The sequence below is a fragment of the Apteryx rowi genome, unplaced genomic scaffold (assembly GCF_003343035.1).
Source record: "Apteryx rowi isolate R43461 unplaced genomic scaffold, aptRow1 scaffold_309, whole genome shotgun sequence".
NCBI classification, from domain to species: domain Eukaryota; kingdom Metazoa; phylum Chordata; class Aves; order Apterygiformes; family Apterygidae; genus Apteryx; species Apteryx rowi.
Window position 1 is genome coordinate 878,670 of NW_020449519.1, and position 18,186 is coordinate 896,855.

At 36.3% G+C, this 18,186-nt stretch overlaps 1 protein-coding gene across 1 annotated transcript in view; it reads right to left on the reverse strand.

Moving 5' to 3' along the window:
• Positions 1 to 18,186, reverse strand: part of DGKB (diacylglycerol kinase beta) — a gene marked incomplete at its 5' end in the record, with an annotated part of 289,302 nt that overhangs the window by 63,615 nt on the left and 207,501 nt on the right. The window contains one exon of the mRNA XM_026070300.1: positions 17,872 to 18,067. Coding sequence (XP_025926085.1) covers positions 17,872 to 18,067 — 196 coding nt within the window. The remainder of the gene's footprint in view (positions 1 to 17,871; positions 18,068 to 18,186) is intronic.

Consider the following 18,186-nt stretch of genomic DNA (forward strand, 5'->3'; position numbering starts at 1 on the left):
AGAACTGGAAGAGCAGCTCAGGTGAAAGCAGGAAGTTTTTAGAGGTTCTTAACTTTCAATTTGAAACAGAATTTCTAACTTTTGAAGTTGGGAAGAAATTGCAAAAGGGGGGGGTAGCAAATAATGTACTGCTCCTCTTGCAAAAATCCAGACAAATATTCACACTTTGCTTTTGTTATTCCTACTTACAGCAGGCTGAAAAAATTGACAGCGCCACCCCACTTTCAGGCAGATAGAAAATATGACTAACATCCTACAGCCATAAGACTTTTTTTTTTTTCCAAAAAATTACAATTGTTCTTTATAATTTCCTTTGTTTCTTGAACCTTTAGAGTTTCAGTGAAGGTATTTTTCTGCAGCCAGGAGAGCCAAAAACCACCCCCTTCCTCTACTGAAACCTGAGCTTTTCAGAAGACCTTAAGATCTGCTTCCTACAGGAAAAGAATTCTTGGGAGTCAGAAACACTACAGCTGGTGAAGACTACATGTGTGGCCATATAAATTAGGAGGTGCCTCGTCTTCTGGGAAGCAGAGAGGAGAGACAGCAGATACTTTACCTWCTAATTCCACATACCTACTGAGCCATTAGATATCATATATTTATATCACCATATAACTCTGGTCTGCATTACTGGTATCTGTCTTCCTCTTGGTGTAAAAGAATGGCCACCTTTTGTTCTTTCTTACAGGAGGCAGAGATGACTTTCATGGCTTTGTTACAGAGAAAAATGATAATATTTTTGTATTATAAAAGGACACAAATTAATCTCCTCTTAAAAGGACAGATTATTACATGCCAGTCAGACACCCAAATTCTATCCCTCGACTAGGGAAGATCATATATAAAGTTACAGGAATGCACTTGATTCTCAGGGGGAGAAAAAGGTGATACTTCTCCGAAAGTCTTTCCTGCTTGCAGTCTGTTAGGTTGGAGGGTTATTATTATTATTATTAAAGCCAGGGGATGTGGACATCTGTCTGCTTGCTTCCCTCACATGTGCAGCAACTGTGTGTGGTCCTCTAAATGAAACTATTAGCTATGCAGTCCTGTATCCCTGTACCAATTCTGAGCTGGCTGAACTCATGCCAATTAGAAAGTATTCTGCTCTGTATCCCCACTTCACCCACCCATAAACACTATAAGAAAATAAACAATGCTTTCAAATAATGTTTTTGCATTTTTTTCTTAACCTCCTCTCCAATTTTTAAATTTGTTCTTTTAAAATGAAAATGTACACTAAATTAACAGGTCTATTTTTAAAATGCAAGCTTGCTCTACAGCAGCATGCTCCACTGGATGATAATCACTGTATGAACAGCTGCTGTGTGAGGTCAGGGAGTCACAGAAGGGGGAAAAGTAGCCACTGACATGAGAAGTTGGGTGATCTCAAGATGTAGTTGAGCTAATGCACAAAGTTTGCATTACTAAGAAGAATGCATTAATAAAGACTAATGGGAACCAATGTTTACATGCAAAAGTTATTACACAATTAAGGATAGTCTACTATACTCATTAGTAAGTGTCCTTTGATTGCACAGGTGTTTATGAAATACTTGTTGGGAGGTTTTCAGCTGATGCACAACAAGCACAAATATGCTTCATAACACTGAATTAAGAGATTTACTTTGTTTACTGGTTTAGTTAACTTTTCAGACTAGTGCAGCCTTTGTGAGATTCAAGATTACATTCAAAACACAGCAACTGTAAACATACATACTTTACAGTATAAATCTTGCAACACTACTATCATCATGCAAATCCATCACAACAGCAACGTCCAATCTTTATTTAATGCCTTTTTGGGGTCATAACACAGCATGAAGCATTTTCTAATGAGGGGCAGAAGCACACACACAGCTGACTTCCTATTCCTCCAAGACAACCCAGCTATGCTACTTCACATGCTCTGCCTCTTTTTTGTTGCTAGATATGTAACAATGTCATCCACCATGCTGTACAAGTAGTGTATGTTAGTTAAATGGATTTTTTCTTTTTCAATTATCGAGCAACATTTTGTCAATTATCTAGCAGCTCGCATTGGCCAAACTTGTCATATAGTTCACAGATCTGTCAGATTCCTATAATGATGGAACATATGTTAAGAAGTTCCCAAATCCCTACCAAAAAAAAAATTAAAAAAAATCAAACATGAGGCCTACCTAGACCAAAAGATATTTAATGCATGTACAATGAAAGGAATCTAGCGATTTTTTTGAMTTCACTGGTCACAATGTCACTCTCTCTTTCAAGTTGTTTAAAGTAGCTCCTTCATTTTCAAAGCTAAAGAGCCATCTTCTCTCCTATTAGCTTTTGTTTTAACACAGTACTTTTATTTCCACAGCAGAAGAAATCTTTTTCCATGAGCTGACTGTCAAGTGATTTTTTTTTTAAACTACCTATCTCTCAACTCTACCCAAAACCTTGACATTACTCTCAAGAAACATCTGAGGATTTGGAGATTTTTCAGATTTTGACAGGACATACTGTTCAACACATTTTTGAAGTTATTCARAACAGATTTTACACAATCTTCTAGTAAGACCATAAAGAAATAAGTTTGGAGCACTAACATACTAAACAGACATACTACTAAATTAGTATAGGCAGCCTTAGGAAAGTTTTGGAGATGTTTTAAACAGATAATGTTATAAAACATAAAGAAAACCCTTAAGCTAATAAAAAAGTAAATTTTGTTTATTTTAGACAAAGTAAATGGTAGTTATACTCAGAAATATGATATACAGACGGCCAAAAAGAAAGAATTCACAAATATAGTACTAATTTTACACTAATCACCAACTCTTGACTTTGGCTAATGCAAACCAACGTAAAAGTGAACTTGACTAAAACCCCAAACCTCTAATTATTTACAACCCCACCCCACCCACAAAACTGCTGCTCCATGAATGCAAATGAAACCTAGCCTAGACCAATGTGCTCTGTAGGCCCATTTGATCTGTGTCTTTTCTGATACTGCCAACAAATTGTCATGAATTCTCTGACAAGTGACTACTAAGAACTCAGAGACTGCCAGACACAGCAGGTTAAAATAATTTAGCAGAGCAGGCAGTATTTCATAAAGGTGCACTCACATGAGTAGGCAATGATTTAAGAATCACCACTRGACCAATGCAATTATGTAAATGAACTCAAATTTTCAGATTTAGAATATGTCTGAGGTGAAMCAACAGGAAGAATGACGAGCAGTGTTGTACGCACCACACAGACCTCTGCAGCTGACCTTGCTAGCTCAGAGTAGAGGGTCAACAGAAGCTAGTGAGACTGCTTTCCCAAGAATTATAACTCTGAGACAATCCTGTGGCAATGCAATGAAATACTTTAATAGGGGTCATCACCCAACACAACAATCACCAGACCACCCTTAATTTCAACACTGTAAATTTTACTTCTTTTTTTTTTTAATAGTTATCACAGACAGCAATATTAGAAATCTGATGTTCAGTGTTCTCTCCTTCAAGAAGGAAGAAATGATTACATAAAGAGATTACTTTAGTCAGGTCTCTATTACATATTTTCAAATAATTCCWTTCACACAATGTAAGCAGAAAATTCATACAGCTGAAATAAAAATAGAACAGAATTCTCTCTCTCTCTCTCTCTTTTTTTTTTTTAATATTGCGGGTACATATTACTATTCCCTCCTTCTCTAGTGCACTTCTTTAACCTAGAAATTTTTCCTTTATTTTTTATGGTAATATTAGATTGACTCTTACTTTGATCTTACTTTGAAATGCACGTTCCTGCAAAGTTATAGAGTTGTATATGGTCTTGTCTAGTTAGCATATACACCCAGATATAGCTTATACACACATGAAATTTTGCAAATTTGGACATATAAACCTAATAGGGTTTAACTGTATCAAAGAGATATTTGTCACTGAGTTTTTATTCCCCACTGTAGAAAAGAGACTGCAGAATGAGAATATTTAAAAATAAACATCTCTTGTAACCTCACGAGTTGATAACTAAAGCAAAATTACCTATGCCCCTACTCTATGCATTTTGATAACTGAGTTGCAATTTTATAGCCAAAAAGCATTGTGTAGACTAACCATACAGTTTTTCACCAGTAAAAAGAGATAGTTTCATAAATTGCTTCAGAGCTAGATTAATCAACTCCATCACCCCAAAATTAATTATACAGCAATTATTTTTTGATGTTTTAAATGTCTTCTGATTATGTCTTAGTCAGTAATTCTCAAAGTGTCTACAATCTTAATATGATTTCCGATGTTATAACAAAAATTGCTGATTGTTCCTTACTAACATAAGACTTTTTTATGCTCTATAGACTTAATCATTCATTTTATCAGTTTTTAGGTAATGGTTCTAAATATCTCCAAACTGGCAATGAACATTTTAAATTGAATAAAATAAATTTATTTAAAAACTTGAATCATGAAGAATTTTTTACACAGCCAGAGAGAATGGCCACCTATCAGAAACTTCTTGACTATCTGTAGATGGTCATCTAAATATGAAGCCCTTTGCACTCCAGGGAGCCTATTATCATTATTTTTACAGGGCTGCAAACCCTATTGGAATGCAGAAGTCTTAATATTGTCGGAAACTTTCTTGGAATAAAATAAAAATAAAATCAAACAGCAGGAAGTCAATAAGGAGAAACAAAAAAAGTTATAAAAGAAGAATTATATTCTTAAGTATAGTTAGAGACCAGATAAATAGAGGTGAGGTATTCTAGAAGATGATTTAGATTTAGGAAAGCATGTAAATTCCCTTGCCCCTGATTAGATTTAAATACAAGCTTCAATTCAACATGTAACTTCACACTGATCATCAATGGGATAACCTGGTCTGTAGGGGACTAATGAACATATTGGGACTCCACCTGAAGCAGCCAAAATGGGTAGTTATAAACATAAGAGAGAAGAAATGAAAAAGCAGGGAATGTTGAACAGAAAGTGAAAAGAGAAGAACCACTCCAGTGTACTATTTGCCAGTCATAGYGACTGTCTCACTGAGGTTTTAAATAACAGTGCTGATTCCCACACATGGGTGGGAATATCAAGGCTCTTCCCAGAAGGCAGGTCTCCAGCAGACATCTCTTTCTAAGAGAACTGTAGGAGCCTCTGAGATAGGGCTGTTGGGTCAGCTAAGTCCAAGGTGAATGAGCAAGTGAATAAGAAACATGAAAAAAAAAAAAAAGACAAACTGACTGCCTGAATTAAGGTCACATACAGAATGATGTTGGACTTCTCYTTAACCTTGTATTTAAGAACCAAATCCTCAGACTTAAGCAAATGAACTTTAGATCATACATTTTTTAGATTCTTTAAAGTGTAAATTCTAGACAAGTCCCTGAGCAATCTGATCTAATCAGACCTGCTTTTGAGGGTTGGACTAGATGAGGGACTTTGGAGATCTGTTTCAACCTAAAATCTTCTACGACTCTTCAAGCAGGAAATGCCCATTTGATCTGTATTTATTTTTATGTCTAGTATCTAAGACCTACAAATTAACACAGAACAAAAATAATAATCACTAACTGCTAATTTGTCAGTTTGTTCATACAGTTCATATAAAGTAATGCAAAGAATGGTTTGGTCAGCCTTGGGTTATTCACTGGGTTCTAGAAAGGCTATTTTTTTATATTAATCTCATTTCTTTTCCTGTACTCAGTAGCATATTAGACCTACAAAAAATGATCATTAGAATCACATTAATGGTACATAGAAACCTTCTGTGATTTATTAAAAATCCATGTCTGTTCTAGTCCATATTTTAAAGAAGCTTTCTTACTGGTTGGAAGCTGAAGCTACTGAAAACCATAAGCCAGCCTTTCTGATAAGATGGGAAGAACTTATTTAGCTAGTAGCCAGAGTCTTCGTCAGAAAATAACAGCTGTGCACATAGAAGGTGTTTACGAGTTTCACTGAGGATGGGCAAACATGAAAAAAAAAAATTCAGCTCAATCCCATAATTTTACCATCTCCGCAGTGCTAAGAACTCTTAAAAGTTTCGTAAATGTAAAGATGGGTCTGAATGCTCATAAGGAGGATGATAGAACAACTCCTGAGTCTTGCACAAAGGGCCTTTAAAATTGTTCACTTCGCATCTTGAAGCTCTCTGCAGCAAGGAATGCATCTCTAGTGGGGACACAAAGCCAACACAGTAGCTTTAAGATGTGCTTTTCTATATCAGGGGAAGAAGCAGAGCTAGAAAATTTCTCCCCTGCAGGAGTCGCCCACTGAGGTTATATATAGGTAGCATGATTTAGTGCTATCAGAAATCACAGCATATACAATAAATGGAAAAATCTGCACCTACCTGGATTTTACAATTAAGTATATATCTCTGCTTTACTGCTATTTTTCTTATGTCCAATTTCAAGGACTTCTGATGATGATAATAAACCCTCCCACTGACACATRTGAAAGACAAGCAGTGTGTTTGCAACTTGGTTGCCTGGAAATAGTAGGTCCAGAAATAGTTGGCGCTAAAGTTTAAACAAAATTATAGAATTCTTTCAACCTTTCTACTCTCACTGTGTAAATGCGAAAGTATTGTAAATCTTGTTGACAGTTATTGCCATATCTATTGGCACACAGGCAGCAGCAGTTTGAAAAGCGTTGYGCAACATAGCTAGTGCCCATTACCTGTCTTCCTATATTTTCTTACAATTTATTTTCACCCCAGCAGGCAGCACCTCACAATGCCATTAATTTATTGGGCAGCTCATACTTTCCAATACACCCTGCTTTACAATGTGCTCTTATAAACAACCTGGTGGTTTACTGGCAACGCTTAGCAGTGTCAGGAGGGAGACTACAATTTAAAGGCAGCAGGTAAAAATGGATCAGGTCACTGAGATGACATGGTCCGACTGAACCTTCTCTCCTTTACATTGGCTTATCATCAGCGCAAGCGCACTAAATCACCAGACTTGCACCTGGTCTCTGTAAAAATATGACTGAGGCAACACTACTACCAAACACTGCTTTCTTGGTAGGTGTGCTTAGACACATGCTTTTGCTATACTGTATTCTGCTATACAGTATTCTCTAGCAGACCATGAATGTTCATAGGAAGAAAATAAATGGAGAAAGAAAAAAAAATTTTTAAATTGATCCTAAGTATGAAAAAAACCTCTTTGTGCAAAGTAAGAGAAAGACTATACTCTTTCTCATCCACAAACGCTAATTTCTCCTGTACATCCCATTTCTACCTCAAGTGAGCAATGCAAGAGTATATACATCCAACCTGTGGTCTTACTGGTTCCTAATCAAATTATTCCTATCACCAATATTTTTAGAACATTCTACTTATCTTTTTATTAGTAGAATGAATGTGTATATTAACTGAAGTTGTCTCTCCTGTTGTTACTCAAAATTAAATTGCTGTCAATACAACACCTTTCACAAACACTCAAGGAACTTGACATTTTCTATTAACAAGTAATAGAAGACTAGAACAGATGAGAGGATATGATTACATGTTATAGCAGCCAAAAATGATCTGCTAGGCTATTCTATCTTAAGATTCAGCACCTGGGGCAGGGTTAAATGAGCAAACAATCTGAGTGATACGCTATCAGACGTTCCCAGGGAATACTTGTCTGCCATTAAACAAATTGAATATTTCAGAATGGTTACTGCAGCTTCTTATACAAAGGTCACAATATAAAAGCATATGTTTGGCATCAGAAAATATTACTATACATCTAAACCATATAAGCACATATCTGATCACATTTAGTTCTCTTTTTTAAAGTGATGGCAATCGTCCACAACATTTACATGTAAAGAGAGTCTGAAAGGGTTAAAATTGTCTCATTCTTAAATGTATCCAACCTTCCTACTTCATTTTTATCATTTTCCATGTGCTTGCAATGTTTTCAAATAACAGACCAATTCCTTAACTCACACAGGAATCTAAATTACAATAATCATATGCATTCCTTTCCCCAAGAAAGGAAACACCTGTTGTAGTTACTTAATTGCTGACTTTTTGTAAGCATTTGGAAGGAAAACTTCATAAGCAAAGAAACAAATGAATTATAAAAACAGTATGAAACTCAGAGTAGTTGGAGACAGCAACAGATGTTTCCACTTTGTCAATTAAAGAAAAACTCCTTTCCAAAGTACCATAAAAGAATATGGTTATTTTATAACTAAGATGAGTGCTAGTTTCTGTTCTCACCCTGGTCTAACACTTCTGCAGTAATCATTACTTATGCCATATATCAGTATGAAATAAAAATTAAACTCTACAAAAATATGAAAATCTGTTTTTTTGGAAGAAAAAAATTTTTGTTTGTGTGTGTGTGTGTGTACATAAATCAGTGTAGAAGATGCATCCAATGAAGAATTGCCTTTTATTTACATGCCTTTTTTATGGAATTTTTGCCAAAAAGTAGACCAAAAAGTGCACATTTATGTGACAAAATCTAAAATCTCTGTTAAACAGATCTGACATATGTATATATATATATGTATATGTATGCGTGTGTGTGTGTGTGTGTGTGTATATTCACAGTTTTTCAGCTGGAACGTATAAAGTTTTTCTTCATCCACATTTAGAAATATAAAAAATGTGAAATTTTGCCCTGGGCTATGGTACTTTATTATTCCTTGATATAAATCTGATAATTTCAGTAGAATTACTCCGAAGTGAGTTATGTCCTCTGGAAATTGCATCGTATGTTTCTGAACAAATACCAACATTTGATGCTTGACACAGTAAATTTTAAATAACAATTACTTGCCTACAGTATTAGCAAACTCTGAATTGTAGATTCACCGCACCATACTATTGCCACGATACTGGATGGGCTGCCAACATACAGTAGCAGAGCTACTGTCAGAGAAAAGATCAGCATGGAGGGAAGATACCAAGAAGCTTGGGACAGGCAAATTTTAGCTTCTTCTATCACATACCAAAAAGCTAATTATTACAGAGCTTCACATTCTACAAGGTGCATTTTCAATTGAAAGTCAAGTCTTTCACAGATAAATACCAGCAAAACTGTTGCCTTTAGTACTAGAAATGGGGAGGGGGGAGGCCTGGGTAAGCTAATCAGTTTTGCTACCATGAAAATGATGTTTGTTACTAATTCTTCACTGAGTAAAAGAAAAAAAAATATCAAAATCTTTTGGATTTTGCATTCATATTCCCTATCATTTACCACATCTTAACTAATAATTTGGTTCTCAGAAAGGAAAGCGTTCATTTACTTGGGTTAATAAGGCCCAAGTGTCATGAAAGGCTCCCAGCAAAGCAGAATTAAGCACTGGGACCAGTGTGGAACAGGTCGCAAACACCTGTGTGCGTGGTGGAAAGGAACATATTGGGCCAATATACCTCCAAGTAAGCCACAGACTGTGCACAAAGGGCTCATCTCTTGTTCTAGATAAGACTAAATTTACTTTGACCAGTGCACGATGCACCATAGAGGGGCCTGAACTGCTCTAAGGAGCTGGCTGAAGAGTAGAAGCTCAGCCACATCAGGAAGGTTCTACCTTTACTAAGCTAGCCCTCAGCTAACCCTGTCCCAACCGAAAATTGCCTGACGGCTGCCAGCACAGAACTTGGCTTGGTTATCTGCACGCTGCATTATAGGTGCACTAGAGGAACAAGCTACTTCCTGCTTGTCGGCTGGTACTGAACATGCTATCCCTCCCATCCTTGCCTAGTTCTCTGTACAAACCAATTTACTCGGGCTTTTTTCATGCAATATCTAGAGTTAATTTCACCTACTGCATTTAAAGTCATGGGAGTTATACGTGTAAATCCCTGTACTTAGAGATAAGATAGTCCTTTATGCCATTTTAATCAATCTTTGTCATGGGTATGTTACTTAATAGCTCTGTCTTCCTATAGAAAATGAGCAACTTAAGGGAAATGAAACTTTTCAAAGATATATTTTCCTTCTGGCAGTCTGTGAAATACACCATAATTATCCTCTTTCAATGAATAACGCTTGAAAGAAAATGAACATTCTGTGCACCAAAAGGTATAATATAATGACAATCTCAATTGCCTTGTAAATAAAAGGAAATTGTTTTTCTACTATGATCTATATTGCACAGAAACATATATACATACTTTATAAATATAAATCCAAATCAGACTGTCAATTCATTTTTCAAGCTGCTACTACTTCCTAATAATAATAAAAATCAGTATTTCACAGATACCAGGAACAGTATTTATATTTCTAAAAGATTTAAACTGTATTATGAATTACGGACTCCACCCCTCAAGTTGATGGGCTTACTTGTATGAGTAAGGCTCTTTCTAAAGCACCTTTTCAGTAATAAAGGTATCAAGAAGAAAAGCAGGAACCTAAAGTTTCACTGCCATGAGGAGAAAGAGGGGGAAAGGCTTTTTTAATAGCATATTAAAATATGCCTGTCCACATTCTTTTGTGAGGAAAACTACTATCTTTAACAGCTCGGTAAAATGAACATAAATTTGCTTTTTAGATCTTGCAAACGAATGGGTACAATGCACAATTTAACTAAGTATATAAGACAAAGCACCATTCACCCCTTGTTGATATTTGAAGCTGTCCTTCCAGTGAATGTGGGTATGCAGTAAAAACTAAGACTCAAACCCATGAAATCTTCAGTAGCTAATGAGAGGCAAAGGCCTCATGTGAACAGCAACTTAATCTGTCTGCCAGAATCTGAGTAAGGAAAATTTCCTCTCTACATAGAAGTCTTATTCTAGTCATGCTTACCAATGCTATCACTTTGCCAGGTTGAGTAGCTCAGCACCTTTGTCACCTCTACACGGTGTCTAAAAACACAGCCCACTACTAAAAATAAAAGAAGTGGAAGTTTGCTAGTGTGGAAGAATGGAAGGATGTTTAATTCTTCCTAAATTTAAGCTGCTGCCTCCACAGAGATACTGCTGATTTGCAGTAACACATGCACATGGTTATCTGCACACTGCATTATATAAGCCATGTAACACATCATAGTATGGGGATCACTGCTCCACAGCTTTTGGAGGGACCACCAAGAGCCGGGAGCTGCTGCTTCAGCAGAAGCAGCTGATGGTTGCATCTTGCCTTTTGCAAAGAGCAGGTCCTGGAGTCACAGGAACAGATGCTTTCCACAGGGGGAAATTGGCAAGGGTTCCTTGCCCCTGCTGAGTCTGCAATCTCGCCAAAGCCAGAAATCACTGCCTTGCACACTTATGAGCTACACTATGCAGCTGCTCCCAGTGAGGCAGCAGCTCTCAGGGCCTGCTGCGCTCCTGCTGGAGATATGGAGCCAAACTCTCCAGCATGGTGGCCATTACTGCTGATCAGCTGATGAATTATAACTTGACGAGGTAATAATGAGCAATGATTGAGGACTGCAAGACAAGTGCATCCAAGGGAAACTGGATATTCAGCATGGCATTCAGAATTTTAAAGGTGACAATATAGCGCAAGTCTGGACAATATAGTCCAAACTAAAGAAGGGGCAGTATGTCACACTAACTGAGTGCTACCCTATTTCAAGCACTACCAATACTATAATTCCCCAAACAGGCATTCCTCTGCTTGAGCTCCCCAGGGGTAGAAGTCATACTCCAAGCAGGCTCTGCACACATTGACAAGACAGATATTTTGCTGGGGGCCTTTCTGTACAGTAGATTAGTGACTACAGGATTCATGAAAGATGTAGGACACATCACCACAGGCCCAGAATAGAAAGCATGACTCAGCTCAACAAGGCTCATCTGGCAGAGAGGCGACCAGTTCCCATTCCTGCTCCAAGGACTGTTTATGTATTTTAGGAACTGTTGTCATGTGCAGCACATACAGAAATTCATCTAACTGTCTAGTCAGCTGGAAGCAAGGTGTCTAACCTAGCCAGTCAGTTAGGATCCCCTTATGGTAAACAGAGAGAGAGGCACCTCCAGGGAGCAATTTATCCTGCTTGTCTTAGACCCTTACAGGGGATGACCCTTACATGGGATAAACACTCTTCCTGAGGTGACACTCTCTCTATCTGTTGACTATAGACTTGACTTTCAGACACTAAAGTCAGCTGAGATTAATGGCTCCCTAACTTTGACAGGACTCACAAGGATTTGATTTACCATATACAACATGTGCTCATATATTTTAACAAGAAAATCCAGATAGAAATATGTGAGGTCTAGCTTAGAGCTTAAGTTTACATTTTAAGATGTTCAGTATAGTTCTGAATGCATGCTTGGACAGGGAAAAAACTGGTCCAAATATATTTAGAAATTTATTTCAAATGTTTTAAGAAGTATCTGGATAAGAAGGCTTAACTTATTTATTTGTTCATTCAGGGGATTTTCTATATCTTTCTGGTTTCAATCAACGACAGAAAATAAAGTGGCCAAAAGATGCAATTAAACAAAACTTGAGAAATAATGGAAATTTCATACCAGGAGGCTTTTGCATTAATTTCCAAACAAAGAAATCCAGGTATATAATTAAATGGAATTGGTGAGTGAGCCAAGCATTCAAAGCATTTTAGATGCATGCAACACTGTAACTTGCTACATATAGAAATTTCCTAAATTTACACCCTGGAAATAAGTTCCATGTGAGTTTTATAGCAGCTTACACTGAAATAATACTGGACTCTTCTCCTGAACTTCATACACTTAATGCTTTGACCCTACATTTCTATCACCAGTGAATGAAGAGTCCTTTTAAAATAGACACACAAGCATGCATACAGATCCTGCTTCCTTTTTACCTTTTCTAGGAACTCAGACACACGATCTTCCATAACCCTTTTAAATTTAACTTATTTTACTGTTTATTATGGAGTTTTTTTCCTCTCTTGTCTTTTCAGATCTATGTGTTAGTCAACATGCAACATACTGATCTTCTTGGGTTACTTTCATTAGGAAAGGAACACCAGAGTTAGATTTTTCAGTCTTCAGTCTTCTTACTTACAACTAAAGACAAAAGATCTTTTCCGTTAAATATAGGAAGACTCAAGCAGAAGGCATTTTCTTTGCTTATCTAACAGTTTTATAGCCAGAATTCAACTGTAAAAGCTGTCTTCCTCTTCACTTTTTCTTAAAAATGCGCCAAGAGATTTTCTATTACTGTGTATGCCGCTTCCTCTTTTCTTGGCTTCACTGTTCTTTTTCTGCTATTTTCCACAAAAGTATCACAAATAGAACCCAGCAAAGCATTCCCACCATATATGCCCTGTTTGTATCTTTGTTTTGGATACAGACATGTACCTCAGCTTTTGGAGAGGCTCTTCCTGCAGAAGGACCATAAATGTTTTGCAAGCTGTCTCAAATACTAGAGGGTGTTTATGTCGGCCTGTAGCCTATTTTAGTGATTTTGAGCCTAGCTCAGGACAGTGTGTAATTATTATTTCTTTTGATGTTCAACTGATTTGGTCACTGGTTTTCATTGGTTAGATGTATTTCTGCTTACTGGAATTCTGAATATCAAACATATTCCCACAGGTTCTTAAAAAGATATTATAATTAACATAAGCTAATTTACCTTTTTTCCTTCTCTAAAACAGCACAAATAACCCACAACACTGATTACTAAAATTGGTAGAATTGGCTTTTATCAGGACTGTTTGTTTCCATCAAGCTATACATATGTGCACCCTAAAATACCTAGTCAGGATCGTCAAGGCAGCAAGTAATTAAATGATTTTACTTAGATGCTCCAGCTAAACTATATTGTTTCTRTAGCTGAATGTCTAACACAGACCAGTTATGAAATAGCTATTTTTATTTTTCTCTGTAATGTGTTAATGGTTATCTTTTCCTTAGAAAAGAGATTTTTCTTTAGAATGGAATTTCATACCTAATGAATATGGCATTTTTTCCTCTTCCACTATGTACAGATGTTTTGGAGGGCTCTAAGGCCTTCACAGTTTGCATTTCTCCTATTTTTGACTGTAGTGAACTGTCTGTATACAGATTATTCTACTCCTAAAACTTCTGCATTTCCATTCAGAAATTCATAATGCAGTTATTAACTGAGATTTCCGCACAGAGTTATTGAATCATCCTGGTAAGCTTGGTTTATGCCTAGATGCTGTGACATGAATGCACATTGTCTTGAATTAGTCTATTAGTCTAGCACACTGCTGAATAACAGCTTGTTGCAGCTCCCCTAACAAGCTGGCCTGCGTAGTTTGCTATGTACTTGGTCAAGTATCACTATGCCTGGTGCTGTACAAAATAAATAGGAAGAAATATTCTTCTACCAAAATATTTATACATTAAGGGCTTTATCCATTAATAGTAATGTTCATAAACTTTGACTAGAGTGAGTCCACTGAGGTGACTGGAACTACTTATCCAAAACAAGTTACAGACCTATCTTTGCAATAAAAGTTTAAGACTATTACCCAGTGAAGAAATCCCATTTCCGGACAGGGTTCTGATCACTTCGGCAATGAAAGCAAATCAAAGCCTAACAACATTTCCCCCAGAGGAATCCCACTCCATTAAACAAAAAGTTTAGTAGACAAAGTTTCAAAACAATAATTTTCTTTTGTCACAAATATTAAATACAGAAAGTAAAAGCTTGAAAATTTTATTTAGTATCTCTGAGAAGAAGATCATTTTGCTGTTTAACACCTAACAGAAACGGTGTACATTTTATGGAAGACATGTTTTCATGATTCAATTTATGTTTTGGATGTCATTTCCAAATGACAAGTAGCTCAGTTATTTACATTTATGTGTCTCAATTCATACTTTAGTTTATATGTAGCATGTTCATCTTTTTAAAACACTTATTTTTGGCATTTATCGATATTTGTGTAGATCCAAACAAAAATCCTGTCCAAATAATGTTTAGGGATAGTTCACAGTTACAACTGAGATCTGTACTTAGAAAAAAATTGATTGTGGATAAATATTCCATAGATATGTACATACTAAAAGATGAAAAAAAACAACAGAAAAACTGCACTGCAAGTGGCAGATTCATAAAGTGAAAATACTAACTAAATCATATACCTGCACAAACTATAACATATATGTGTAGTTAATTTTATTTATTATTATGCATTGATTGTGGACAAGAGAAACGATAATGATATAATTTTAATTTAAAAGAAACAAAATCAAAATGTGATTTCTACCCTAATAGCATCTATTGAAAGATACTTTATACTTTTGTACAGGAGGTGAAATGAAAACTTCAGTATTTGATGTCATTTTTAAAGAACAGAATAGTATTTAGCATCCTATGGCTAAATAAGGTTTTCTTTCTAAAGAATTATAAATTTATTGTACAAATATATTTTCATATATGTCTTTATATGAAAATATCACAGTCAGTTACCTGTTAGATGGAAATATGTATGATACACACACACACCTTGTCCATACATGCACAACTCCTAATGAAATTAGTAGGGATTTAAATACTCTTGTATTTAAATGAAGAATACACATTTTAAATTGCTATATTTCAGTTTATTTTTTCAGACTATGTGTATGTAATCAGATTGTTTGCAAACAGATATCCAGCTAATTATTCTTTCTTAAGAGTCCAAACTGTGGTCTGGCTATTGAGTAGGCAGGCAAGGAAAAGGCAAGCTTTTTCTCTCGAGTGTGCTACCTATAGTTTGACCACAGTAAATGGGGGGGGGGGGGGGAGGAGGAAATCAAGGGGAGAAGGCTCAGAGAACATTTCCTTCCCCCAATCATATAAGAAGGAAAAAGATTTGTCATAACTTTGGTTCTCTTCCCTGCAGTGATGATCATGCAATACACACATCGTTCATATCAGGTAACACGCACAGAAGCAGGGGGAGACCTTGCGGAGTTTACTGCTGCTCTGGGTTTCTCAGTCACCAAGTCCTTCCAGGGCTGCTCCAAGAGGAGCAATGCGATGCGCTACGTGGCAGCTAAATGCCCAGAGCAAGGAGCCAGCTTCAATGTTCTGAACCTGTATYCCATTTAAGGGCTCACACTTGGAATGCTAAACTTCAATTCAGGTATTTGTGGTCTAGTTATAAAACCAAAAAAGCAAAAAGTTACAATAAAATACAGTTGCGATGTAATCTGACAAGACTAAAACTGAATGTAAATGCCACTCAAGGCCCAAATACAAGGATTAAATTTTCAGAATAAACCTGACAGATATCTGTATGGAAACATGGGTATGTTAGATTATAGTCTCCTAGAAAGCATAGTGTTTAGTTAAGCTGAGTGATTAGAAGCTGTATTTGGACATAAAACCAGCTGAAAAGGATATTTATTCAGAATATGTAAATAAACAAACAGAAGTTAACAAACAGGTGTGCATTTAACCTTGGTTCTCAATCCAGCAATACATATTTCTGCACCAGGCATTAACATTTTGTACAATGTTTTTTTCAAACTAAAAATACACAAACCTAATGTACCTAAGAAAACAATCATGTTAGACAATATAGGACTTTAGGATATGCTAGTCTAAAGCTAGCAAAGGAATCATATTACCTTAGAAGAGACAGGAAGTCAGCTGTTTCCACAGCGGATAGATTTAGATTTATCAAAGCTCTTTGATAAGCCTAGACTTAAAATAGATTGAATTCCATTATTCAGCAATATTCTTGAATACTGAGATGAAAAAGCTTACTCTAACCTGAGTACCTATTTTAGCTGGCAAAATTAGAAGGCTATTCTTTGCAATACGCAATAGGAGTGGATCCACAGAACAAATCATTTTGTCCTTAAAACCTGATGTCCATGCTATTTGCATTCTGGGGTTTTATACAGGGATGGTGGCATATGCAGAAGTAGTAGAAACTTAGCAGTTGATAAGACTTCAGTCGACAGTGTGTATTGGTAAGTTACTTGGAGATAAGGAGATCATACTGCAACTTGCCAAAATGCACAGCAAACCTTGAGTCCTAGTACTTACTGCAGTCTCCAGGCCATAGAAAACTACTGCTTTCCTAAACTTATCTCATCTAAATAAATTAGCTAGATTAAAACCACAACATATTGTGATTAACTAAGGCATAAACAGTGACTTAAAAATTACTGCTCATAGGATACAAAAAATAAGTTATCCAAAACTAGAAAAAGGATTAAAATAAAAATCAAACTGTTAAAATCCTGACCTTGATTCAGCCTATGGATGTTGTAACCACTGAAGCAAAAGATACTCTTTTCCACAGGATAGAAAGTAAAGAGAAGAAAAGTTTGGTCCTTTGATCCCTTGGTGTGAAGAGAACCATTGCTGCATAATCTCTGCAACTTGTGATGTTTTATGATGTGTTACAACGCATGCTATTCAGCTTCTGCAGACTATAGTAGAGACTGCTATTTATTGTAGGGTTTCCTCAGAAGTTATGATTAGTAATAAAATTTAAGGAGAAAATCCTTCTTATCATCAGGAAAGTATATGACCCCTGAAAGGAAGGATCACTCCCATGCAAGCTACAGTGTATACTATCAAGGATTGCATACAGCATCATAGTATGGTAGCATCAAATGTATAGACAGCTTCTTGTTACCATTAAGCAATTTTCCACAGCCTGTTTCCTTAGGACAAAGTTTGTTAGAAAAGGCGCATGATTATCCCCACTTTTTATGCATACTGACACTTATAGCAAGCATTTTTTGACTCCAAAAACTTCAGGCACTTCTAGATGAATATAATAGCAGCAAACAGTGCCACATGCTGTGCTTAGTCTGCTTTACATGTGATATCCTAAGAAAGGCAGGTTGGCAAGTATATAAATTGCAATTGTCAGCATGTCTTTGCTCCAGCACTTACTTACTGTCAGAAAGCTAAACGCACACACACAAAGAAATAGCTAAGAACTGTCCATCTTTACTCTTGACAAGAGGCAATGCAATTGCAATTAAATAACAGAGTTGACTGTAAGAAACCAGAGAGCCTGTATTAATCSGTAAGCTTACCTTGGCATACAAACTTCAATTCCTTGGCATCTGTGACAGTGGTTCTTTTATCTGACCTCTTCTTTTCTGTCCGGCGATGGCTACGTCTTTTCTTTGTCTCTCCCCAAAGATTTGACCCACCATGCATGCTTGGAATGTTGAGAATGGCAATTCCTTCCAGAGAAATATTGATTAAGTCTAGCTGAATTCCATCACACTGATTAGCAAGGAGAGAAAAAGAGTAAAAGAGAGAGGGAGAGAGAAAGCAGTAAAAGAGAAAGAAAAATCAGAATGTTCTACCTACCAGATATTTTTCTTTCTTTAGCAATTCATTGC